At 46.5% G+C, this 25,872-nt stretch overlaps 8 protein-coding genes across 8 annotated transcripts; 4 read left to right on the forward strand and 4 right to left on the reverse strand.

Annotated features, from left to right (window-relative positions):
- Positions 1-164: 164 nt before the first annotated feature.
- Positions 165-1,222, forward strand: BDV27DRAFT_140164 (kinase-like protein; the record flags this gene model as incomplete). The annotated part of the gene is made up of 4 exons (XM_032069601.1): positions 165-221; positions 314-383; positions 414-812; positions 933-1,222. 4 exons carry the CDS (start codon positions 165-167, stop codon positions 1,220-1,222), a joined length of 816 nt encoding a protein of 271 aa, XP_031934020.1.
- A 590-nt stretch (positions 1,223-1,812) lies between these two features.
- BDV27DRAFT_151793 (gamma-glutamylcyclotransferase family protein) lies at positions 1,813-2,496 on the forward strand (the record flags this gene model as incomplete). The annotated part of the gene is made up of 1 exon (XM_032071419.1): positions 1,813-2,496. One exon carries the CDS (start codon positions 1,813-1,815, stop codon positions 2,494-2,496), a length of 684 nt encoding a protein of 227 aa, XP_031934021.1.
- A 219-nt stretch (positions 2,497-2,715) lies between these two features.
- Positions 2,716-4,650, reverse strand: BDV27DRAFT_119190 (pyridoxal phosphate-dependent transferase). Its single transcript, XM_032064807.1, has 4 exons — positions 4,076-4,650; positions 3,673-4,019; positions 3,168-3,620; positions 2,716-3,091 (listed from the first exon to the last, which is right to left on the reverse strand). Exons 1-4 carry the CDS (start codon positions 4,536-4,538, stop codon positions 2,852-2,854), a joined length of 1,503 nt encoding a protein of 500 aa, XP_031934022.1. The 5' UTR covers positions 4,539-4,650; the 3' UTR covers positions 2,716-2,851.
- Positions 4,651-9,390: 4,740 nt separating this feature from the next.
- BDV27DRAFT_989 (transferase family-domain-containing protein) lies at positions 9,391-10,940 on the reverse strand. The gene has a single exon (XM_032078147.1). The coding sequence runs from the start codon at positions 10,764-10,766 to the stop codon at positions 9,426-9,428; it is 1,341 nt and encodes a 446-aa protein (XP_031934023.1). The 5' UTR covers positions 10,767-10,940; the 3' UTR covers positions 9,391-9,425.
- BDV27DRAFT_992 (uncharacterized protein) lies at positions 10,941-14,711 on the reverse strand. The gene is made up of 4 exons (XM_032078154.1): positions 14,557-14,711; positions 11,540-14,492; positions 11,381-11,489; positions 10,941-11,333 (listed from the first exon to the last, which is right to left on the reverse strand). The coding sequence occupies exons 1-4, from the start codon at positions 14,646-14,648 to the stop codon at positions 11,116-11,118; spliced, it is 3,372 nt and encodes a 1,123-aa protein (XP_031934024.1). The 5' UTR covers positions 14,649-14,711; the 3' UTR covers positions 10,941-11,115.
- Positions 14,712-16,875: 2,164 nt separating this feature from the next.
- On the forward strand, positions 16,876-18,318 carry BDV27DRAFT_151797 (NAD(P)-dependent oxidoreductase; the record flags this gene model as incomplete). Its single annotated transcript, XM_032071420.1, has 3 exons — positions 16,876-17,131; positions 17,213-17,706; positions 17,758-18,318. The coding sequence occupies 3 exons, from the start codon at positions 16,876-16,878 to the stop codon at positions 18,316-18,318; spliced, it is 1,311 nt and encodes a 436-aa protein (XP_031934025.1).
- A 284-nt stretch (positions 18,319-18,602) lies between these two features.
- On the forward strand, positions 18,603-19,463 carry BDV27DRAFT_165083 (class II fructose-bisphosphate aldolase; the record flags this gene model as incomplete). The annotated part of the gene is made up of 1 exon (XM_032073831.1): positions 18,603-19,463. One exon carries the CDS (start codon positions 18,603-18,605, stop codon positions 19,461-19,463), a length of 861 nt encoding a protein of 286 aa, XP_031934026.1.
- A 1,322-nt stretch (positions 19,464-20,785) lies between these two features.
- BDV27DRAFT_140170 (Hsp70 family protein) lies at positions 20,786-23,071 on the reverse strand (the record flags this gene model as incomplete). The annotated part of the gene is made up of 12 exons (XM_032069602.1): positions 20,786-20,982; positions 21,032-21,173; positions 21,236-21,413; positions 21,471-21,488; positions 21,540-21,637; positions 21,694-21,784; positions 21,870-22,122; positions 22,181-22,247; positions 22,298-22,342; positions 22,394-22,839; positions 22,888-22,958; positions 23,016-23,071. 12 exons carry the CDS (start codon positions 23,069-23,071, stop codon positions 20,786-20,788), a joined length of 1,662 nt encoding a protein of 553 aa, XP_031934027.1.
- Positions 23,072-25,872: the final 2,801 nt, after the last annotated feature.

Genomic DNA, 25,872 nt, shown 5'->3' on the forward strand with positions numbered 1-25,872 from the left:
CGTAGATCTGAAGCTTGTCATAAATTGCCTGTTCTGCCTTTCCGTAGTAATGAATATCTAGGCGTAGCTCCCGGAAGTAACCGGAAAAGCTTTAATTGGGCCTTCAATTTCATCGTCTAGGCATCCTTTTAACCCGACCTTATATACATCTCCCGGTCGTCAATATGATCGACAATCATCGATACGATAACTATAGTTCAAGCGCTAAACGGCCATCTGTGGTTTGCTAATTTATTTGACACTACAAGGAACGAATGTTATACTGAGACTAGCCCATTAATAAAGCACGAACACAGTGGTTGATAAACATGAGCCCATCCGGTTAACTCCGTCGACGATACCCGAATCTCTCAATTTTGACGTAAAGAGGTCATCCTTTCTCAGTAAATAAAGTCAACTACCTTCGCCAGAAGACGTTCGCAGACAAGTTGAAGCCCAACATTTCGCTGGAGTAAATCCCGACAATAGAAAAGTGTACTCAACGACCGCGACCAATGTGACATCACCGCCCGTGATATTCGAGGAGCTAAAACTATTTGTTAAATGGGGAATCGCCGTAAGCGTATCAGAGGCCCAGTGTCTGTATGTCGTCCGGCGATTCCTTCGAGATCATGTCCCAGTTCCTGAAGTGTACGGGTGGCGTACAGATAGAGACGAGATCTTCATCTACATGGAATACAGGGAAGGACCAACTCTGGAGAAAGTATGGGATATGATGGAAGCTGGCAACCGGGTTTCAATCTGTCAGGAACTTCGAGCATTTAGTGATAAATCACGTCAACTTGAACAGGACCCGACAGACCCATTCATAAGTAAAATATCTCCCCCAGCCCCTGAATCATTCTAGCCTATACCTCTAACTGTCGATAGTTCAGGCAACACAGCACGCAAACCTCTTTATGACAGAGCATTCCAGATCAACTAGACGTCAGAGGCCGAGCCATTTGATACAGCTAGTAAATTTCACAACTGTTTTACGTTTCTCTATCGAAGACGAATGTCGGATCCATACTCAGTCCCGGTCGAACCATTTCGTCATGAATTACCCGAGGACAGTACGATCAAGTTTATTCATGGCGATCTCCACCGAAGCAATATTATTGTAACACCTGGCCGGCCATATCATATTTCGGTGATTGTCGATTGGGAGCAGTCAGGATGGCTACCTGCCTACTGGGAGGCCCGCAAAGAACAATTAACTGCTGGCAGGTCTGAAGGGTAGTCTATTCGGTATTTACCGATGATTTTGGATCAGTATACAAACACATGGGATCCATGGGAATATTATATCATGGCTATCAGATGCTAGACTGCATGCACAATATTAAACCGTGTTGGGATAATGGCATGATATTTCAAGTAAAGGGCAAGCAATTGGCCGTTAATCGAGGTTTGGAGAGGTGAAGATTTAGCATGTACATATATTTCGTTGATAAGACCAGGAAAACAAATATACTACATTGTTGACGTTAAGGGATAGAATGACCATTTGATACTTGTTATGCCTAATATCATAGTAAATATTAGAGGTCGCGTATGCAGCAGGTAAGGATATAAAATCACCTGGCATGTGAGTTTCCCTGCCCTTTATTCTCAAGTTGCTATTACATCAAAAAGTTGTCATTATACGTGACTGACCATACAAAGACTCATATCACAGATGCAATCGTTGCATTTATACAGATAACAATATCTCGTAAATGCCTTCTGGTTTTCACTTTTCAACACCATCACCTTTCTAATAACATCGTCGAGCACCGAGATTACATTAAACAGCCCTATTTTACAGATTAGCGACCTTTGCACGTCGAAATGGATCTTCTTGCCGAACTCGAGCACCTAGCCATCCAGGCTGAAATCGAGATCGAGAACGAGGACAACACACTCGAAACTAATCTGATCAATAACCACAGACCAACTACCCAGATCAAGCCACAGAAACGTGACTATACAACGACATATCTCGTTAAACTCGAAGGGCCACTATCCAGCCCTTCACATATACAAGATATCGCAGGACTACTAGAACTACCGCTTCAAACAACAGGTGAAGGAGAATTTGGCAATGCCTCATTCTGTCTTATCAAGGGCACCATAAGACCGGAGATACTCTCAGCATTGTCCAACACTACACATACACCAACCTTCATTCGAGTCAATATGGCAGAGAAGCACCTCTCCAAGTACAGCATGATTGATCCAACCCTTCCTTATCATCGAGCTCAAAGTATGGATCAATTATTCCTGCCTACTCAGAACCAGTATCCAGTTTGGTACTTCTTTTATGGGACACTCGCCGACCCCGAGATCCTTGCACGGCAAATATCTCTCCCTAGGCTACCTGTTCTTCGAAGGGCCATGGTCAAGGGTGGTATAATTAAAATGTGGGGTGGAAAATATAAAGCTCTTATAGATGGGCCCTCGTCCTCTATTGTTCATGGATGGGCATACGAAGTCGGCTGTGAGGAGGAAGAACAGCTCCGGTACTATGATTAATAACGGGTATGAGTGATTACCGGTGCCAGTCCTACAGCGGACTAAATTGAGTTAAAAGGACTTGAAGTCGAAATCTTTATATGTCATGTCAATAGCGATGCACCAAGTCTAACCATATAAATGAAATAGACTATTTTCAGTATCTGACCTACTTGACTTACCTCGATTATATAAATTGCTGAATTGTGTAAATTTTAATTAACTTACTGGCAAGCTGTATTGACTTAGTATGCAGATTACTTAATGCTTGCCTCTTTAGGCGACAATAAGTACACGGCCTTGGACATATCAATTACTTAGATTGTATCTGGAGTGCTGCCACTACAATTGAAAATCTCATGGAAAGCATTTGAAGTCACCCAAGTACCCGTTTTACTACCAGTGCTGTCCGTTCAATGATCAAATCGATATCCGCCTTGGTAGCATTGTATGGCGGCGCAATCTGGATAATATCGCCATTCTTTCCATCAGCAACTCCGGCACCAGGGATAAATGAAATCGAGTACTCTGACAGCCCTGTCTTGTGGATAAGAGGCGCAATTTTCTGCTCAGCCGTGAAAGGCTCTTTCGACTCTTTGTCCTTGACAAATTCGATCTACGCATGATATTAGCAAGTGCTTGCCAACACCAGTGACATCCACATCACTCGAATTATGAAGGTCAATACTCACACCCCAGAAAAAGCCACGACCACGGATATCGCCTACATGTTTGTGGTCCCCAAGCTGTTCTTTCAGACGTTTGCCCAGATACTCGCCCAAACTCCGGACGTTCTGAAGCAGATTCTCTTCCTTGATAATCTTTTGAACTTCATAGGCCGCCGCACATGCTACTGGATGGCCCTGATATGTCTGGCTGTGTATGAATCCGCCAGACCCTTTGTCCAGAGCCTCAACGACCCTCTTATTGACCAGCAGAGCCCCAATCGGAGCGTAGCCACCTCCCAAACCCTTTGCAACTGTCTGGAGATCGGGCACGACGCCTTCTTCTTCCCATGCGTGGAGTGTGCCATAACGGCCCATTCCGCTCATTACTTCATCGAGGATGAACAGCGCTCCGTGGCGATCGCAGACCTTCTTCATCGCCTGATGATATCCCGGAACTGGAGGGACGCAGCCCAGTGTCTGTGGGTGTCTGCGTTAGATAATCGAACAAAACACTGACATGGAAACTCACTGTTCCTGACACAGTTTCTGCGACAAATGCGCACACATTGCTCGGGCCTACAGCCTGGAATTCATCCTCCAATTCTTGTGCCAGTCGAGTAACATAATCTTCGTCTGTTTCTCCCACACTCTTTCCTCGGTATGCGTAACATGGAGACACGTGGGAAACATTGGTAGTTAGTATTGGCGCATAAGGTGCCCTACGCCCAGCATGTCCTCCCAGCGAAAGAGATCCAAGAGTGTTTCCATGATAGCTCTGCCGACGGGCGATAAATCGCGTTCTGGAAGGTTCCGGATTTGGCAGTTCGATGAAGTACTGACGCGCCATTTTCAACGCAGCCTCGATAGCTTCGGTACCTGATAGCCTTATGAGCTACATGTTCCGCTGGTTTGAATGATCCAGAATGACATACCAGAGCTGACAATGAAAGCTTTGGATAGCTCATTCTGTGTCGATTCAGATAACAACGTGGCCAACTTTTCCGACGCCTTACTCGTAAAAAATGGAGCGTAAATATAGCTGAAGCTTTGTAACTGACGCATTATAGCATTATTGACACGAGAGTTGTTGTGACCGATACACGCCACTGCAGCACCACCACTGGCGTCGAGGATCTCCCGTCCACCCTCGGCAATGAGGTAGTTTCCATTGCTGCCTACTATTGTTGGAGGCTTCGTGTCCAGTTTTGAGTGAAGGATAGCACTCTTATCTCCCCTTGTTAGATTAATAGATGTGTGATTTTGTTCGCCCTCGCGCCCCTTCTCTGCTTGCACCGGCTTCTGTCTTCCAACAGATGAGGAAAATCGGCGAAGGGAGATGCACCCTTTCCGTGTTCGGGTTGCATCGGACAGCGACCGGCTCACTGTGGAACGCATGGTTATGTTAATAATATCCGGGATGATCGAAGATTAACTGGACGAAGGCAAAGTCGACCCGAGCCAGGATGTTCATATAGTAACTTGGACCTAGGGTAGTATCAGGCGACTCGGCCGATTAGCCACGTCTATGGGTCACTCAACGGGCATATTGTACCTCTTAGATTTAACATGTGTTGGGAAGGCATGCCTTTTTCTGGGTATCAAAGTCCCTTGCGGGTCCGATTTGTTGGATCGCCGAAAGGGCCGCAGATACACGAGAGATCAGAAGAGTCGGATAGGCTCCTTCTTCCGAGCTTCCGAGTTACTATCAGATCGTCATCTCCGCACGCCCCCTCCGCCTTCCTAGCTGGGTATCTTCAAGGCCCGAGCAGGTCCCTTGATTAAGAATTAACTACGCGTCGATCATATTCCCCGCTTTGTATGAGCTGTTCATACGATAAGCTTGCATATGGTGCTCGGGTTCCTTATCCGACAGTTTCCCCTAATTAAACAGGGTGGCCTGCACAACCGTTGACTTTATGTCATATATTTACGAACTTGACGCAGAGTCTTTTTTCCTCAATATGCTTCTATGAAATCAATAAGGTACATAGATCCATAAGTTTATCATACTTCTAATGAGACATTAAACGGTCGTAATAATACATTCGTGATCGTGATCTCACTGCGGCCCAAGTGCCTGCTTGAGCTCCTGTGAAGCGCAGCTTTCACCTGTTATCGACTCCTCAATCATTGCCACTCCCACACAGGCCTTGTGGCTGATACTGGTGGAACTCCAGAGCGTTGTTGTTCATGGCAACAATAGGTCGGCCATGGTCGTGTCGCGGAATTTCGCGGCGGGACATAGGTATACTAGGTCCTTGTCAGGATGCCCAAGGTACATAGACATATCCCAAGTACTAACCGTCTGCATGAGGATTCCCTCCCGATATAGTCCCATTTCAAGAATGATCTCAGGATGTACGAGAGTGAACCGACTAGGGCTTCGGTCATTCGACGCGGTCGACGTGCAGGAGGGCTCGGCTCGTTGGAGTTCTAGAAGAGTAAAGAAACAGTTAGCATCAAGGAATGACCTGCAGGAAATACAAGAATAGCTGGCTATTACTGATACACCGCTTTTGTCTTCGTCTGATGTACTTCCAGATGAGTAACAATGATGAAGGAGCTGTTACAAGGAGGGTAACGAATGCGATAATAGTTTCTGGAGACCACGCCATTGTCAATGCTATAGTAAATCTGTAGGTTACAACCGTCTTTACAGTACCTTTTATGTAAGATAGACTGGGCTAAAATATTCAGTGCTAAGTTGCTGGGGACCACATCAAACGTAGTACAAAGACTTTGCCCACGCCACCTCAAGGGGTAAGTCGAGCGACAGGAACGCAAGTCCCAACCAAATCTGTGGTTCCTGCCGTTGGATTTTTGTCATTTTTGAATTATTTCAGACCATTCCTGAATCATGCATTTTCTGCATGTTACCGTAGTCGCTGAGCCAGGAATGCTTCAACTGATTAGGTAGATGAAGACCAAACTGGCAGTACCCTACTAGTACTTTCAGATCCACTCCCGCAGAACAACGTCCGACTGTGAGCAGAACAAAAAAAAAGAAAAGAATGAAATAGGGAAGCAGGAAGAGAAACAATATCATGTATCAAGGCTACAGGATGACTCCTTTTCGTTTTGGTCGTGCACAAAGATACCATTCTAGGAGGTCAGGCAACGTGACGTAGGCTACTATATGTTAACTCAATAAATCAGTCATTCTCTTCACAGCAGCCCGCCTACTAATGAAATTTTTGACCATTGTAGCGGCGCTCTAGTGCTTGCCCTCCAATTAATCGCTCGCATTTCAGGACGTAAGTACCGTGAGTAGCTCTGACGGCGAGAATCCCTGACATCTCAAATCCTTACCCTTGTTTGATCCTATCATCTTTCCAGCTACAAAGTCATCGAGATCGAGTTGCCTGGAGGTTAAACTACCGGTGCTCCACAGGCAAGCATACTAACATAGGCAGATGTAGGACGACGGATGTTAATGATGTCGAGGTTCCTAGTGGCAGATAGCAGAAGCTTCTTTATCCAATACAGTTGCCTGCCTGCACCTGTCCTTGGCGTCGAGACTGGGAGCCGATACGAGAGGGAAATTGCTACACAGACTAGTCCAAACAGGACTGACCTTCTGGCATGCATATGCACAAATACACTCAGTGACTTGCTTTCAGCCGGTGCTTCGGGTGTTATTATATGTCTCGCACCACACATAAACACACTCGTCCGTAGCCTGGGTTCAAAACTACATGCCAAGTTGAGGAAGTTGGCGATTTCCGGACATGTCATATTCTATATGGTCAAGTAGCTTGCAATCGTACTTGCCGGAGTCTGTCTCCTTTTGGTCATGTCATGCCTGTCGCACTGCACATCTACTTTGTCTATCCCCATGGCTAGAGTTAAACGCGTCACAAACCCAAACGTCTGTTTGGCTCTTAAGACCCATACTTTTGACAAAGATAAAATATAATATAATATAACATAACATACAGATATTCAGCTGCCTTCTCTGGTCCAAATTCTACCGTTTGGAATTCCGTGGATTGAGAAAAGAGCTTTTTGGTTTATGTTCAACTTCTAGCCAATAAGCCCTCTTCCAACCTTCCCGCCGTCGACGAACCTCGTGGAAGCACACGATTAGCCCATAATTATCCCTCTATGGTTATTTCATTTACGTAAAGACATACACAGATGGCTTACCGTTAGATCTGCAGCCGGGAAAGCCATAAGTCTGGCTCGACACCCTCAGTCGTGAGAGGTAATTACTTATGTTGAAAGTTCATTCGCTGTTTATATGGACTGGCGGTGCAACGTGCACCACATCTCCTAGGTTTCTGAAACCCAATGCTGCTCGCAAAAGTATTTGCTCAGTATGGGCATAGCCCCCGGAGCATAAACGTGATATCCGAAGACGCACACTATCCTTCTCGATCTTTCTTTCGCCCAGATAATCTAACCTTTACTTTCCTGTTCACTAATTACCACATTTGCAGAGCACCTAGAAGGGGGGGGGAGTATTACTCGTTAGCCCCCTGCCATGTCTGGAATAGCCTTCCCCTGCTCAGCTCTCAAGCTCAGGATGAGCACCTCACCCGGTTCTAGACATCCCTTCGTCATACATAGACACTAAGAGGTTCTCTGGTCACCTGGGAATTGTCTCTATTCACATCATGATGCATGTAGATCAGACCGATAGGGTCGACGACCTCATTCATTATCCTGGAGCATAACCGCAAATAGTGACATATGCTGTATTAGGTAGGTCATCGTTTTCTATTGCTCTGCAGGCCAAGCAAAGTGCTCTGCTAACCTGTTCTGTCATAGTTTCGGGCAAACTGTAATCGGAATCCGACCTTCTACATAACATAAAACATACATCCTGCCCGTCCTAGACTCTCATGGCCTCAAACCGGTCGCATACTACTAGTATTTCAGTCAATGCAGGCGTGGATACCCGATGCAGTTGATAGTCACCCCTTACCAATATAGTGGTGTGGGTAGCCAGGTGCCCCTCCGTCGACAGGATATGAGCCCTGTTCCTGATAGGCGTCATGTCGGCAATACCATTCCTATAAAGCACTACCCGTCTCCGTCCTTACATCAATATCGCATCAGAGCGGTGCAGGGTATATCTATCTCCAGAGAGATTGAAGAACTGGAATTTATGAGTATGTAGAAGGTTTATACCGATTGTTATATGACAATCCCATTGCACCAAACCACCACATAGAACGGAGGTTGTGCCTTAAAACACCCAATTCTCGATTACATATATATCCGGGTCCTTACAACCTCATCTTCGACAACAACCAAGTTCAGATGCCTCTTGTTAAAGCATCGCTGACTTCTTCCACACATAGAAATACGTCTCATCATCTAGTATAACCAGTTGAAATGATATGAGTCCTATCATCCATGCACATACAATTACTTCTATCAAGAATCATAGCAACGCCGCCCAAAACGCGCTATACCACATCGATTCACAAGCAAGGGCTAAAACCCTTGTTTTATACACACCGAGAGCTAAGCTACTGAATCCGGTATCTTCCTGATGATAAATCTTCCACGATTGTAACGCCCTCAAAAGGGATTATTTTCCTAGATAAAAAATTACATAAATAGCCCGTTATATAAACTACAACCTGGAAATTTTTTTAATCTAAATAAGGCGTTTCGGTAGAGTTATTCATGTTGCAGTATTCAAGAAACGAAAACCCTTTCCACGGTCGGGAATTCCACTGAGCTATTTCATAAAATGGGAAGGCGGGCTTAACCTCCAAAGATGGTGATGAAATATACCCCTTCCATCTCAGTCAAATGGGCTTTTTAGTGGCGTAAGAAGTGCTAAGCTTACATTGCTACATGGGGGTTAGTGATATTATTAGATTATATACAAGTCCTAAGAGTTATACACGTTAATATGCTGACCGCGCAAAACCTACAGTTTACAATGGTCAACGTAAGAAACGTTCAAGTTCTGCCGGGTGGAATGGAATGAATGATGCGATGGCTGCTTGTTTGGTCAGGTTAATCGAGATGTGGAACTCTCAGCTACAACTTAATGTATCCCTTCTGTTGATTCGACATTCTATTCTACTTCCGTTCTCCGGCTATCTGTTATTTCTAAGCTATTAAAAGCAGACAGTGTATACGATTGCAGCTTTGGCATAACTCTCATGAAAAATATAGTAGAGTTACGGTTAGAAGGCTATCGGGGTGGCTATGTTCAGGAGAGACGACGGTCTAGTTACATAAAAAGATGAACGTAGATGTTTTCGCCGAGGGCGACTAATGCAACCATCATACACCCATACAAATAGATTATCTATCGTCTTAAGGGATATATTTGCCAAACTTCTTGAACTCTTCATCTGCAGCTAACCGCGCCATATCCTCCTCCTGTAACGAAAGAGCAACAGCGATCTCGCCATCCGACCTCTTGGGCATGAAATAAATCAGACCTTCAAACGGAGTGAACTGTGGTCGTCGCACAGCCTCCGGCTTTCCAAGACCAAACCCAAAATCTAATTCATAGCAGTTGACACTTGCCCACGAGCTAATCATAATATCCGTCGACGGGTTGAAACTCGCTCCGAAGGAGATGGACGATTTGTCTACGAGACGCTCAATGTATGTCGCTAGTGCGCGGGTGCGTGACTGTAAAGAGGACGTCTGCGGGTCTATTGCTGTTCTGAGTTGTGAGGCAATGATGCCTAGAGGTTTATCGAGTAGATCTTGTATTGTATCGGTGTGGTATACCATGTTTTGCATGAGACCGGTGTATGTCGGAGGAATGCCAAAGTATTTCCGTACATCAACAGCACGGCCCAGTGTTGTGTTATGAGATGCTGATAGCCGCTTCAGGCGAGCTCGAAGCACCGATTGCCAAACGAAGGCGCTCAGTGCATCATCGGTCGAGATGAACTCTGAATCCTTCGACTGTTCAGCAAGCAATTTTAGTTTAACGAGCGATGATTTGTCGAACGAGAAATATGACCAGGTAGACCTTGGGAGAGGCACTGATGGCTGCGGGGGTCCAGGCCTGATTATTTGACGGTTGAGTTCCGGGCCGGGTCCATATGAGCCATCTAGGAGCGGGATGAGGTGACTCTCCACCAGGTTCCCGGACTCTAGCTCCAACTCCGTAAATGTATCCCCACGACATGCCTTCGAGAGAAGGTGGATAACCTGTCCCTGACCAGTCATGTCCATTGCGCTATGATGGCCAACCAGAGTGAGGACCAGGCCGCCGTGAATGAAGTTAGCCTGGACAAGAAAGGCCGGTGAAATAGGGTCTTCGTCAGGACCTGGCAAGGTCGTTCGAGGAGCAATGATGTTCTCGTCTAACATCCGAAAGGGAAAATCGGCGTGTCTCAAATCCTCCATGGCTGGGACGTTGGGGTCATGACGAAAGTCTTTCACGACTAGTGGTGGAGTCTTCCCCAGTGCTTGGATCTTGGTCGTGCCAGAGTTATTATGGCTGCTGCCTTCACTGACTATCTGGCCTGCTACCCACGGGAAATTGATGGACAGTGTTTCGAGGCCTTTCTCTAGGCTCCCGACTATCTCGCAGTCGGATGAGGCGGCGAACGGAAAGCAGAGGCAAATTTGCGTGTAAATCCTGAGGGCAGGTAGCTGACCCAGGAAGTTCAGTTTGACAGGTAAAGCATCCATGGTGTGAGAGGCCAGTGCCTCCAAAGGACTGCCTGTTCCTATCGCGATATATAAACCGAACGCCACTGTAGAGGTGGGGATGAGTAATTATGAATCATATTAGCTCTCAACCACTAATATTCAATCATGGCGATTGTGGATCCAAGGTGGGTCCTAGAGGTCGTGCTCGGCATTAACCGATCGAGTCTCGGTACACGTATGTATTGTGCCGAAGACCACAAAAGGGACCATGTTAATATTCCTGGCCTTGACCCCCAAGGGTGGCCCAATCAACAGGAATGGTGTTACCAGCTAATAGCCCGCATCACTCCGTGTCTAAGACTGTGAGCCACGAACCTCCGAGAAACAATCAGGTTGGCAGCGAAGAGATAATCTCTTTTAGCCGATTCATATTGGCTGGCTTCGTGAGAAAGAGATCGATACCACTCCTCATTGCATCTCTCTTCATGGCCGGAGTATCAACTGCAGTCAATGCGATAATCGTCACTGGGTGTAATGAATTACTATTTTCATACTCGCGTATCTTTCGAGACGCGGTTACACCATCCATGACGGGCATGGAGAGGTCTGACTAGTTAATACAAGGACTAAAATGTGGAGGGGTGCTAACTTACCCATGATAATTGCTTGAAAGGTCTCGCTCTCCGCTTTCTGTACTGCCTCAAGTCCGTTTAGAGCACTTTCATAAGAAAACCCGGCTTTTTTCATAGTAGTTTGTAGAATCTGGTCTGACGGTTAGTAAGGTAGTACACAGGGCATCATTGGTTTCATACCTTGAGATTCAAGTCATTGTCTTCGACAAGGAGAACCTTCCGTTGTCTAATTGGGTTGTTCTGATTAGAAGCTACAGTGTCCTGGTTGTTTGTGAGTTCTCGTTCATGAACAAACGAACTACTCGTATCTGAGTCCTTGTGATTTTGTTCTGCGTCTTCTGGCGATGTAGATGCGGCGATTTGCAGTTGACGCTGGTAGGTATCTTCGAGGGTGGCTGTGGTTGGTTCGTGCACTCTGTCGTCACCCGCTTCACGCAGCTGAGTCCTTTTCTCAATACAGCTCGTCAAAGCAGAAGCTAGAGTCTTAGGGCAAATCGGCTGCTGAAGAAAAACAACCGACTCCGAGGGATCTCGGGGTTCATTGAACCAACTATGGGCATGTGTGCAGAGCACAATCTTGGGAAACGACATTTTAGGATTTCTCCGGGCCTTCGACTTCCTAGAATAAGTGACTGCACTTTCTTCAACCTCGCCATAGCGGTATTCATGCTCAGTGATGATGAAAATATCCGGATGTTCGCGATCCCGTTCACTGGGCGAAAGAACACGCACTCCAAACCATTGGGTGATCATCTTTTCCATGCTCAGCAAAATTGTATTAAAGATATCTGGGGCTATCTTTAAGTCTCCATATTTGGAGCTGTTGGGAAAGAGAGTTATGGTTTTCCCTTGCAATTTCTCGCGTAGGCCCCCATACGGAATGGAAGGTGAGGACGGTCGCGAGGCTGGGGTTATAGGCAGCAGGACGTTAACCACAGTTCCTCGGTTAGGTTCGCTCTTTAGGTCTATTAATCCATGCATCGAATCTACGATACGATAGACTACATTGAGTCCAACACCAATGCCTGGCGAGAGAGAATCTTCCTGCTGAAACGGCGTGTAAAGGTTTGAAAAGGTAAAGTCGGGCGAGATTCCCCGTCCCGAATCGCTTATTTGGAGGAGAATAGCCGGCAGGTGATTGTGTCCGACCTTCACTGTGTCATGTCGGAGCTTCACCTGAATAAAGCCAGATGGTGTGAACTTCAGTGCGTTGCCAAGGAGATTCAGTACGATCCGCCGCCAGGCACCAGCAGAGACATGGCATTCCCAGCCTTCTCGACATTCAATATCCACGATCGCAAAAATTGCCCTCGGGACGGAGTTGGGGATATTTGACTCGCGAAACGGCCGGTCGGCCGTTTGTTTTGTGGCAGAGAAAAGAGCCTCCGCATTGCGACCCATGTAGTCCTGGCTGGCGAGCAGCGCTTCGGCCACCTCTTCGACCAAGGTAGCCATATTCACCTTATCGATCAAAGCAGGGGCATTAAAATGGGACCCTTGAGCTGTTTCGGCATTCTCCAGCGGTCGATCGTGAGTCGTTGGTCCAAGAAGGCTATTGATTTTGGCATAATCCAAGACATGATTAACAGTGTCAAGGAGAGTTTTCCCACAATTCATGGTTATGTCAATCAAGGACCGTTGGACATTCGTCACCTTGGTCTCTTGAAGCATATCAAGCATAGTGAGTATGCCATGTAGGGGAGACCGCCACTCATGTGACACTGACGAGATAAAATCAGCCTTTTCGCGATCCGCGGCTCGCAGGTCTAGACGGGAAACTTCTGCCATGACGCTGTTATTGAACGCCGCAAGATACGTTAAATCTGTGGACTCAGCAAAGAGACGCCCGGAATCTTTGGTCCACGCGAAACAGCCCGCAAACCAGCGATTTTGTTGAAAATCCCAAAGAGGAAAAAATGCAATGCTGTTTGCTTCCGAAAATGGTTGAGAAATCTGACGCATGTCAATACCATAGTAACTCGACGCCATATTTTCTAACGAAGAGCAAGACCCATCGATGTCCGACGAGCACTCGTCGCTCAAAGGCGAAAACTTGTCTTCATCAAGATGAAAGATACCACCCCTCCCATACCGTTGGACTAAATCTCCCAAAAGTGACATCGAAATATTTATATCCTGATTGTGACCTGGAACTGTAGAATAACCCAACACATGGCCCGCCGAGCTTTCGTCCTCGGCCATATCCGGGGATCGGGGCCGTGAGTTGCCCGACACTTTAGGTGAGAGACCATGGCGCTCCTGGTTGAACGCACTAATATCCAGAAATGCAACGCCATCCACATCCAGCGCCTGTCGAATTAAAACCGATGCCCTGTGAAGAACCGAATAAGTCTCTTCGGAAGTTAGAGACTCTCTCCTTGTTCTGCGTGGGGGTGAGCGGGAGCGATATGAATTTGGGCGACCACGCAATGGGATGCCCAATTCGTTTTGAGGAATATGCGATGGAGGTATATCTAGCGTCTTCTGACTGTTGGCAAAATGGATGGAACTCGCAGGGTCAACTGATCGAGATGATTCAAAGCCGAGATGTTGCCGCACAGGCAGGCTAGAGACCACCCATTCATCGATATCTGACTTTCCTTCCATGAAGGCACCTAACGCCTTGATCATTCTCTCACCACGATGCTCTTCGCGCATTGTTCGCAATGTCGCCAGATAGTCCAGCACAGTACCCGCCCGATCTTGGAGAAGTCGTGACTGGTCATCATCTATTTTATCGTGCTGGGCGCTCCCATATAACTCTATAATACCGATAACAACGCCAGCTGGAGTTCGAATTGGCACTGCAAGATAAAAGCGATTCCGGGAGAGTGTTGACCAATGGGCATCAAATTTCGAATCCTGCGCAAGGTCCGCGACCATAAACAAATCTGTATTGTCTTCGATGAACGCTATCATAGCGTAATCACACGGCGCGGTGTTGTCACGACGCAGTTCGCGCTTGTTGTGAGCGACTGAGGGCGTCTCAGCCAGGACATACTGGTTCTTGCGATCGCATATCGAAATAACGGCACGATCAGCACCCACTTGCAGCGCGGTTAGCTGAGCAAGGTCTGTTAGAATATCTGATGATGATGCTTTTTCGGCCGAGGGCTCATGGGGTGGGAGGTATCTATAACAATCCAAAGGTCAGATTAGTACTTAGGTTCGAAAATGTTTGGTAAGAATGGTTATACTGGTGCACCTCTCTCTCACGGATAAGCTCGCTGCGCCGCTCACGTTTCCCCCGCCGTGGGAGATGAGGGGAAGAGTCTCTTGCGGACATCATCTCGACGAACCAAGCCACAGCATGGATGTGTGAAAACGATAAGAAGCGGAGCGGACATTGTGGTTCTGCAAAAAGAAAAAGAATGTGTGTGATCAGATGTTGAAAGTTGGAAGTGGCAACGTTCTGGTTGAGCTCGAAAGCTTGGAGCCTGGACCATGGCTAAGGCTCCCCCACCCCGGGCTTCTGCTTGGTAATTGGGCGGGCCGTCGTGCCGGCAGTAGTTGTGGCGTAATAGACAAATTAGAGCGGCGGGACAAATTAATCCAGGCACATAGATGGAGTAGTATCCAGTACTCCGTACATCATAGGTTTTCAGATCACTCGGAAATATTCATTCTAATACGCTCATCGTATGATCGTACAACCCAGAGTCTTGATTATGCGGAGGCAACTGCCGATCATATCCATCCCAGGTTAAAACGTTATCTCTACACTAACTTGCAGTCCTGGGCGAAATGTGCAATATTTTATTATTAATACAATAAAGAGTCAGTACTAGTTCCCATCCAAACTATCCAAGTCACGTGATATTATATTGAGATCTTTATTGATTGTTGGACACCCAACTCTCGATCTGATGTCTTCCTGAACATAGGTAAAATCTCAAGTTGGGCTGCTTTGGGTATGTTAGATTCGCTTGAGCTCATCGGTGTTCTGGTATTGGAGTCATTGTATGGATGACAATCTCGTCTGATTGCCAGAGAGTGTGTACCTAGCGAAATGGGATGTCAATGCCGCAATTTGCAACAGTGATCCATGGATGGATTTGAAATATCCGAAAACGGGATATAACCCAATCTCATCGTTCGGCTGCCTGGATTACAGTCCCTTTACCATGCACGTACATGGTATACAGTGGATTGACCATAGATGGTGGAACCTGTCTTCAAACCGGATTATTCCTTTTGTGAACAATGACAGGAATCCATGCATCATGCTCTAAGCATTGGCCCATGCCTGATGAGATTGAGCACTTACAAGAGTAGCCCCTCCTTTCTCTATATGGTATTTCTAATTCGGCAGTCCCGGATATTCCTGCGAAGTAGTAGAGACATTCCCTCATGCTTAGAGCATTGGGGGTGGAGGCCTGAGAGCCATAAATGACCGGGGAACCTATGAAGCGGAACATTGATTGTCGCTTTATAAATATGGCCATCCTCGTCTGCAATCAGCAAAATGCCACGGCACATGAAGGCACCGTCCTTTATCTCGTTCGCATACCAGCGGACAATGTCTGAGTCAACAGCTTGGTTGGTACAAATCAGGATTCTTGCAGTATGGACTGTGTGTTCCGACAACACTTGTACGGCTTGTCAAAATAGATTCTAATCTTGTTTGATTGCCTCGATTTCATCCTGCGTTGGCCTTTTCTTCTCTCCTTGTTGAGTTCACGAAGGAGATGTCTGTCATGCTATAAGATGTCGATCAAGGGTCGAGATGTGGACTTGTAGATGGAATGTGTCTTGTTCGGTGTGATAGTCCTGGAAGACGTCTAAACACGCTATTATCCGGCGAAAAGTGTAAGCGTGGTTGTATATCCGGGATTCATGTAGACACACATAGTTATGTTTCCTTGCTGACGTAACCACCGCATGGTTGATTTCTCTTATTCCATGAGCGTATATGAGTCAATATACCCTGACAGCGAAGTGGAAATCAGCGTGTGGATAACATGCTCTGTAGTCCTGAAGGATATGACGTCATATGCTGAATGAGAATGCTCTGTAGGTATATGGATATTCTGTCTTGCTCAGAGCAAGCAGAAACACCTCAGCTCACATGTAACGTGTGAAGCCCGCGTTATATAGAGTAGTAAGGCAATGTATTGGTATATAAGAAAGGCCCTGGATGTATGAGGGGTAGACATGACGACAATAGTCCAGTCTCAGTGCTCTTTAAATAATGAATTGCATACGCATGAATGATCCAACTCCTTCAATAAATATTCGAAAGAAACTGTAACACAATAAAGCCCAGACCCATACAAACCGATCGCAATCGAACCGGGTATATTCCTGGAAATTAGCCAAAAGTCACGATACAAAAAGAGACATCGGCACAACTCCGAACCCCCACGAACATCCCACTTGAAGCCGTCGGCCATGAAAGCGACTCCCGATTGGATTGCCTCTCTTTATTAACCGCTTTGAACCCCATAAGATCCATAATAATTCTCCCAAAGACGATCGAAACATTCGGGAATATTCATTCTTCACTCAAAATCATTATGTCCAAACCTACCATTGGCTTCGTCGGCCTAGGGGCCATGGGCTTCGGCATGGCCACTCACCTCGTTCACGAGGGTTACCCAGTCCACGGCTTTGACGTATTCCCTGCTTCTGTAGAACGATTCCAAGAAGCCGGGGGTATTCCCGCTTTATCGTTGCGAGAGTCTGCAGAGGGAAAGTCATTTTACGTGTGCATGGTTGCATCTGCGCCTCAAGTGCAATCAGTGTTATTTGGCGATGAAGGCATTGTACAATGTATTCACTCCCTTCCACCCTTTCTATAGTATCTCTATGTTATAATGAGTGTTGTCGCAGAGTACTAACAGTGCACTCTAGACCTCCCCCAAAATGCCACCCTCCTCCTTTGTTCCACCGTCCCCGCCTCCTACGCCCAGTCCGTCGCAGCAGAACTACAATCCTGCGGCCGCGGCGATATCCTTTTCATCGATAGCCCTGTCTCGGGTGGTGCCAAACGCGCCGCGGATGGAACACTCTCCATCATGGCAGGCGGTTCAGACGAGGCACTGGAAAGCGGTCGCGACCTACTACAGACTATGTCCGCGCCAAGTAAACTCTACCTTGTGCCCGGGGGCATTGGAGCAGGAAGTAACATGAAAATGGTGCACCAAGTTCTGGCGGCTATCCACATCCTTGGTGCCAGCGAGGCCATGGGACTGGCCGCGCAATTGGGTCTGGATGCGCGCCAGACAGCGGATAAGATCATTAGTTCTGATGCGTGGACGTGGATGCATGAGAATCGATTTCCGCGCATGGTAGAGGAGGACTGGAATCCGGGTGCTAGTGCGCTGACTATTATTCTGAAGGATGCGGTGAGTTCGCACACTAAAATAGTATTGAGGGAAATGCTGACGATTGTATAGGGCATTATCACTTCCTCTGCCCGTCAACACCGGTTCCCGACACCCCTCTGTACCACCGCTGAACAGATCTACCTCTCTGCCTTGCTGCAGGGCTATGGCCCTAAGGATGATTCAGCCATGGTGCGCCAATACTTTACCACTCCTATCGCTTCCGTAACGGCTTCTGCGGAAGACCAGAGCACTGCGCTACAGCTAGTCCTCGACCTGATGCAGGGTGTCAACCTCGTCGCTGCTGCGGAAGCCGTTGCCTTTGCACGATACCTCAAGGTCGACCTCGCGCAGTTTCACGAACTAGTTAGCGCCGCCGCGGGCGCCAGTAGGGTATTTATCACGAAAGGTCTGGAAATGATCAAGGGACACATCGGTGAGGAGGCGCCAGCCGGATCACAAACGGTGGACGAGGCCATCGCAAAATTAGAGGCTGTAGTACAACAGGCTAGGGATCTTCATTGTCCGTTGCATTTGGGCAATGCGGCGCTGAATGTGCTCTTCACTGCTCGGAGAGCTGGGCTGGGAGCCGAGGGTGCGACTAGTGTGATCAAGGTATTTGGAACGGAGTAATTCGAGCGTTATTTTTGTGTGAGATACCGAGTTTAGATTATGTTATGGATATCCGAGTAGCAATTTAGGCACAGATTTTCAGGCACATGGACCCTGACGTCAGTCGGAGCAACTCCGGGGTCGGAGATCGGAGCGAGTGGGGGTTTCAAGATCGCATCGACTTTCATATGCTTTGCGACAACACATATAATAAACCCATTGTTCCATGATCCTGTCTCTCGTAATCACTTTCCTTACATTAATTGATCCTTTTGAACGGGAGGCACAAACAGCAGCCACTCAAGATGTCTCTCTCCAACAACCGCGCCCTCGATATCCTCAACCACGCCGCCTCAAATCACTATGGCATCCCCGCAATGTGCTGCTACAACCTCGAGGGCATTCTAGCCACCGTCCGCGCCGCAGAAGCGAAGCGCTCGCCAGCGATGATCCTCCTATTCCCATGGGCCGTCAAATACGCCGACGGACTCCTCGTACACGCCGCCGCCGAAGCCGCGCGCAAGGCCTCCGTGCCGATCACCGTGCACATGGATCACGCGCAAACGCCGGAGATGATCCGCTACGCGGCGGACCTGGGCGGATTCGACAGCATCATGGTTGACATGTCACATTACGAGAAGGAGGAGAACCTCGCACTCACGAGAGAGCTAGTGGCTTATTGTAATGAGCGGGGGATTGCGACAGAAGCGGAGCCCGGACGGATCGAGGGCGGAGAGGATGGAGTCGCGGATACGGCAGACTTGGAGGGATTGTTAACCACACCGGAGGAAAGCATTGAGTTCGTGAATACGGGGATCAATTGGTTGGCGCCTGCGTTCGGGAATGTCCATGGCGAGTATGGGCCTCGTGGCATTCAGCTGGAGTATGACCGATTGAAGCGCATTCATGATACGGTTGGAGATAAGGTGCGGTTGGTGCTACATGGAGCGGATCCGTTTACGGAGGAGATCTTTTCCAAGTGCATTGAGTGCGGTGTTTCCAAGATTAATATCAACAAAGTCCTGAACAATGAATACCTCCGCGTGCAGAAGGAGATGGCTGGGAAGGTACCGTTGACCACTTTGCTGGAGGAAGCTACGAATGAGATGCAGAAGGCTGTCGAGAGGTGCATGGATATGCTGAAGTCGAGTGGGAGATATCCTTGATTCTATTTGTATAGAGCATAGATAGCACATAAATATCCTCGAGCGCTTGCAAGCCCTTTTTGTTTATTCTTCTTTGCCAATTGATCAATCAGAACACTATGAGCCCATTAGCGTCACACCAAGCGCTCAGAGATGCAATCATCTTGTCAGTGAGAGGAAATCTAGGTCTGAGATGACATGGCCTACAACCAGAACCCAGTACATAGGATATATGACGCATGAAAATCTTTAGAATCACTAGCTGGATGCCGTAGCCTCTCTCAGTAGAGCTCTCCTCTTGTTACCTCGGTTAAGCTATACAAATAGAGCGCGGCCTATCGTGCTTTATTCCCTTAGATTACACCCTAGAGACCGCAAAGACCATTCTACCTTTAGCTAAGCCTAGTATAGATCGCACATCGGCCGATGGCCGACTCGGGCACTCGGCTCGGTTGCCCACATTTAACCGCATAATCCCTGACAATGGCTTGAGCCGGATCTATGTAAAGAGGACGCCTAAAGATACATTTGAACAACAGTGAAAGAATTAATATAGAAGTTTATGTATAACTACCACATCTACTGTATGATCTAACAAAAAATAAAATCAATATATAACACTTGATCAGCTAGTGTAATATACTATTTTGCTATAAAACAGATTCTACTTTAATGCCCGCCGTCCTCTCTCCAGATCCGTCAGTGACCTCTCCGGGCTAGTTGTATCCAGCATTTAGGAACCATTTTGTAACACTTTGGTTTTGACAAAAATGCCACTATTGAAGACTATAATATATACCTTTTGATTATGCTAGACTCCCTTGAGGATATCATCCTGCTTCAGGCGGTTCAGGTTCTATATCGCAGTACTGTGATAGTGGTTTCGTTGCCCTTGCTTCATATATCGACAATGCATATGTGCATAATGGTATCCGACACTACCTGGGACTAAAACTTCAGTTGAACCGCTGTCTTCCATGAATAATCTCTGATCAAGACAGTTAAAAGTTTTATACCATGGAAATACAATTAGTAGATTAATGCCATACCGTAAGTGTCAATGAGGACGCCTTCATGCGGTGCAGAAGAGCATATGATCTATACGTTTTCTTCGCCCTGGTCTGAACACTGCATTTGTACTTCCAAGTCTAGACTTATGGCCGTTTGTAAAGGCCTGGGATATGATTATGTGAGGTCTAGCTCTTTCTGGTAGAGTATTACAATCCGTAGCAAGCACTGATGGAAGCAAAATAACATTGATTCATTTCCAAGTAAAGGAGCGACATTCTTGTCATAATAGCCAGATTGGGGGAGAGCGGTCTGAGACTAGAAACTAATGTTTCCTAATATTTTGATCGAATGCATCCATATGAAACCCCTTCAAATTCAAGTTCAAAAAGCAGGGAAGCAGATGTAGGGGTCATGACAAGCTTAAATGGTATTTTAAAATACTCAACCCCTTGCGAGTTGCGCTTTCTCTGGAATAACCCCTCAGGAATTTCGCTGAGATCGGAATCCAAAGTACATAATCTCATAATGCCTTTGCCTTGTGAGTAATGAAGGACGGTATTTTACCAATGCAAACTTACTTTTATTCAGGGCCTTTGGTGCATCTGCGTCATTGCAGATATAGAGGCCTGTTGAATAAGACAGAGATTCCTTGGCATCTCGTACCCGAGTTGTTCGATAGAAGTCCATCTTGATTGGATCATCTTCGCGGATTATGGAGGACTGGATATCTGTGATCAGTGGGTACTCGATGTTGTTAGGGGTGTAGGAATTGCCGCCGGTACCTTTTGGATATACCACCTCATCTGAGTGACCTTGTATGTTTCATCCAACGGATCCCAATATTTGTCTTCGTCATTATGGATGGCTGGAATATACTCTGTGGCAATTTCAATCCCATAATGTCGACGCGCAACTCGGCACTCAACTTGATTGCCCTCTAGTCCACGATAAACAGCACCGCTTCATAAGCTAATCAGCAATGAACTTTCTAATTCTGTTCTATGGAGCCAATTATACCTTACAACCGCAGACCATCTGTATATGTCAGCAAGTAGTTTCTCTGTGTATTGGGCTTATTGAACCTACGCGTTTGGTGGTTGGAGAACTGTCACAGTTGGGTTCGCTTTCCGCAAACGGCGAAGGAGGTATTCAGAAGAGCCGAACCCGCCAACAAGAACAATTGCCTATTATAGATTAGCTAGTCCGTATATGATTAGGTATTGAGAATGACCTCAGTAACAAATCCGAGTCTCGTTATGCTCGCCACCTGCTCTGCAATAAGCTCCTCAACGTCACGAACGATGGGCTCAAAGATATGTTCAACGTCGTCACTGCTCGTATGTCAGTTCTCTTGGACTAGAATTCCGAGCAACCGAATACCTAGGTATGGGTGTAAATTGCATCGCACGTACGTACCTACTGAGTTGGAAAAATCCGTCTTCAATCGGAATCGTGGGATCATCTGTGACTCCCGGAAGAGGAACGAAATAGTCGACATTTGCATAATCATAGTCGAGTTTTCCAGTATAGTTAGGCTTCACTCGGTCTTGCCAGTAAGATAGCGCAGCTTCTTTTGACTTGCTCGACAGTGTGGCGTAGTTCACTCCCATCCTATCTCGGAGAAGTTCCTCAAACCTGTGATCTAGAAGCATTGATCCACAGATGCGTCCTAAATTTCGATTAATAACGCTCACTGTTAAATAAGCCTTATCCGAGGTAATATGTACCTGTGCCCTCAGTCACCTCTGTGAGAACGAGGGGCTCTAGGGTTTTAATTTGATATGAAATGAGATCCTGCTTGTGTTTAGCAACACTATTATACAATGAAGAAGATATAGCCCTACCACTGTGCCGCCTCCAGCATCGCAAACGATGAACACGTCATTTTTCTACAGCAGTAAGACATCTGAGTACACTATTAGTCCAGCGAAATCACTTACCGCTATTGAATTAGGTTGAATAGAGCGCAACGCGTAAAGAGCGGCGGCTTCTGGCTCGGAAACTAAAGTAATATCTTGGGGCCGGATATTCGCTTTTATTGCCGCATTCATAGTCCTATCTTTGGCCTTATCCGACCAGACAGCTGGGACGGTGAGTGTGAATCGCAAGTTCATATGTTGAGCGGGAATACCAAATCGTCGTTGGAGGATCGATTTAGCATATTCAACAAGGTGCTTTAGGTAGTCTGCCATCACTTGCACCGCATCCGTTTTGTATTTTCTCAATAGCGCTTTTGAAGCCAAAGAGGGTGTATATTTGTTTTCCTGGCCCTCATCAAGCAATAATTTGATACCCCGAAATGCTTCTACGAACGGACGGACCTGATAACCCCAATGTGTGCTCTGACCATCACAAGATATAACGGATGGGACTTTGACGGTGGTTCCTATGATGGCTTAGCTTGAGTGTAGCAAGATAGCTAGGAGTCCCTCACTGTTGCCTCCACCTGGCCAGGCTGAGATGACTTCAAGTTCATCGACAGGCCCCTCGAGTGCCCAAGCGATTCTGATAATGTATTCTTGTTACCATCTACCAGAATCAAAGAGAATCATTTTTGCATACCCACTGAACGTTGTACCGAAATCAAGTCCAACAAGGATCGCAGGCCCACGCTCCATGATGACGATTAAGATATGAGCAGGAAAGAGAAAGTGTGTGTCTAAACCTGACTATACGCAAAATAATCAGCCTTTTCGGAACTTCCTTATATTAAGAAAACTAGAGCTCGAGTCTGTCGTATGTGTGATCCAGACTGGGGTGAAAGCATGGTAACCTGGAGCGTTGACAACTTATGTTGACGATTATGGCGCGTCATCCATCATTCATCATTCACCGTAGTCCGTCAACCTGGTCTCGGCTAACCATAAATTCAAAGACAATTCTCAATGTTCAGTTTTCACCAAGAGCCAACCATTTCTCAAGATGTCTTTTTTGTCTTTTGATTATTGGACGAGACGCAGCAGCCGCCAACAAAGCCATCATCATGCCGGTTAGTTTTGTGATTGCTTACACTGTACTTGTTTTCTAACACAGTTAGGCCCTGAAGATTGCGAGAGAAGTCAAATACAAATTGCTAGTCAGCTTCGTCAGTTGACGAGCCTTTATTATGTCAGTACTTTGAATTATTAAAATGACAATACCATCTCTCACAAGGGACAAGGAAAATCAATACCTCAAAGGGCAGGCAAGTGAGCTAAAACAAATGCATTTGGCGGATTCAGAGAAGATTCGACGGCTACAGGACCTGGTATCCCAAGGACGTGAGGATGCTTCAGAGGCTGATAAGCTACACCATGAGGAGTTGAAAACCCTCTACAGCAAAATAAATTCGCTTCAGATGAGAGGGGAAAGCTTACATGATGACCAAGTCCTTGACATAATGCGCAGTCTAAACCAGAATCTGGAGTTGTGGATCAAGTCTAATTTCAAGGATGTCAAGATACTTGCTGGTCTAACAGGGCATTTTGACGTCCAATTTCCGCGCAGTTCCCCTCAACGCCGAGCTTTGATCCAAGGACATGTTACGGAGATGATATATAATTCGATCTTTGCCCCATACTATTTTGGATTACCCAATGACCCCTGGGGCGAATTCATCGAGGCTATTAAAGCTGGTGTTGGGCAGACCCGTGAGTGATGACCCCATCTCATGTATCCAGTATGTTAACTGTCATCAGAACCTGAAGGAACATGGCATGATTGGCGGGAGGTTACATGTGATGCCATAGAGCAAATCATGAATGACAGCCAAGAAGCTCTCTTTACATATATCGTAACCTCCTTCGAGGAGCAGTTTGGCACGTATTCATCTACAGAAGAAAAGCAGAGAAAGCGTCAGCTCCGAGAGCTTTTAGGGAAATGCGCTAGTTTGAAGGCCGCTTTAAACCGACAACAAAACGTGTTCTACTTCTATCGCAGTGATTGCGGAGCTAATTTCTCCACAACCTCCATGACCTTTGCTGGAGGAGAGGATGGCCCGGCGAGCAAGGTGAGAATCTGTCTTTGGCCCGGGCTTATGAAGCAGAACTATATGGCCACTGGCAGCGTTTTCGAAGCAGAGCTAGTCTGGACCATGAATTAAAACTCGGATTGTGGATGACGAGTCGAGACAGTATCAGTTGCTCTAGGTGTCCAGCAAGAATCAAATATTGCTGATCATTCAATGTCGATGTGAAAAAGATTCTTCTTGCTACCCACGCAACCCACGCAACCCCCAAAAGCCGGAGAAGGCCTCGATCGGTAATAAGGTCGATCAATATCTTTGATTTTCGTTCTTGATTATCTGGGAAGTCTAAAGGTAGCTTTACAGAAATATGGGCGTTACTCTCTGTAGTGGTTCTCAGCAGTTAAAATTTGTTGTGGGTTTTCTAGACTCGAATAAAAGGTTTCTTCTCACAAGTCTAGCCTGGTAAAGCCTTACAAGGCGTTGGACTGACCATAAGGTAGCTGTGATCATTAAGTTGCTTGTACTGCAAGATCTGGTTCTTATGGATAAGACGGAAGCCAAGCACGGTGTTTTCCTGGTCTCATGGAATAGTGCCTTCCTTACACTTGTACATGGCCGCCATCGCCTATACTTTCCGGCAAGCCAGCCAGGCCTGGTCACCTCCATTCAGACTAACACATCTCTAACGACATCCCATCGTGAATCTCATAATCACCAAGTGTGATATGACCTTTATAAACTGTATACCACTTCTTGAGTTGGATCTAAATTCCATATCAGTATTGTTCCCCTTCATCCATACCCCCTATAGTGGGTAGAATATACCTTTGCAGGGTCAAGTCCAGTCTGGTCTGCTATCAGTTTCTTCAACTCACCAACTGTGTTTTCCGGTTCGCATTTAACGCGAGTCTTTCTGCCGAGACGGTCGTTACTTGATATTAATGCAAAATTAGCAAACAATGGAGAATAAAAGGTAGGAAAAGGTGCGTACGCTATTACTCAATCAAAGCCATTGTTTTGAATTGTTTTGGTTTGATTTAGTGGAAGATTCTTCAGTACTTCCCTTCGATGATTTTTATAACCAACTGTGACAACCTGCGGGATTTAGGGCACGTGGCTAGATATTTACACTTTTTGTATTTATTGTATTTACCATGATAGAATGTGAAAATATTCTGCCGATCTCTGGGGGTGTGTTCGTATATCGTTACCTTCGGCGAATTATATGGATGGATAGGACCACTCTTGCCCATAGTGGCTCTAGACTACTAGTTCCACCCACGATCTCTTCGCAGCCTAGTATCCCCGTACTCCTCCAGAGAGACCGCCACGATCGTCCTCGCCTCTTTCCTCTTTAACTTCAGTTTTGCAGTCATCTGGTTTCGATACTATCGTTATATAGGAAAGGTCGGGTTGGCTAGCTTACAGACTAGAAACGAAGATAAGAGTACAATGGCAACTAAAGAACACCCG

This window comes from Aspergillus caelatus, assembly GCF_009193585.1.
Source record: "Aspergillus caelatus strain CBS 763.97 unplaced genomic scaffold BDV27scaffold_1, whole genome shotgun sequence".
Taxonomy (NCBI): Eukaryota; Fungi; Ascomycota; class Eurotiomycetes; order Eurotiales; family Aspergillaceae; genus Aspergillus; species Aspergillus caelatus.

Excerpts from the sequence above, each read along its gene's own strand:
- BDV27DRAFT_119190 (XM_032064807.1), bottom strand. The coding sequence starts at position 4,538 with ATGCGTTCCACAGTGAGCCGGTCGCTGTCCGATGCAACCCGAACACGG. Across the intron at positions 4,020-4,075 it reads AGCTTTCATTGTCAGCTCTG|GTACCGAAGCTATCGAGGCT; the intron begins GTATGTCATTCT and ends TAAGGCTATCAG. Across the intron at positions 3,621-3,672 it reads CAGAAACTGTGTCAGGAACA|ACACTGGGCTGCGTCCCTCC; the intron begins GTGAGTTTCCAT and ends AGACACCCACAG.
- BDV27DRAFT_992 (XM_032078154.1), bottom strand. The coding sequence starts at position 14,648 with ATGATGTCCGCAAGAGACTCTTCCCCTCATCTCCCACGGCGGGGGAAA. Across the intron at positions 14,493-14,556 it reads CGTGAGAGAGAGGTGCACCA|ATACCTCCCACCCCATGAGC; the intron begins GTATAACCATTC and ends GGATTGTTATAG. Across the intron at positions 11,490-11,539 it reads ACAATGACTTGAATCTCAAG|ATTCTACAAACTACTATGAA; the intron begins GTATGAAACCAA and ends CCGTCAGACCAG.
- BDV27DRAFT_989 (XM_032078147.1), bottom strand. The coding sequence starts at position 10,766 with ATGGATGCTTTACCTGTCAAACTGAACTTCCTGGGTCAGCTACCTGCC.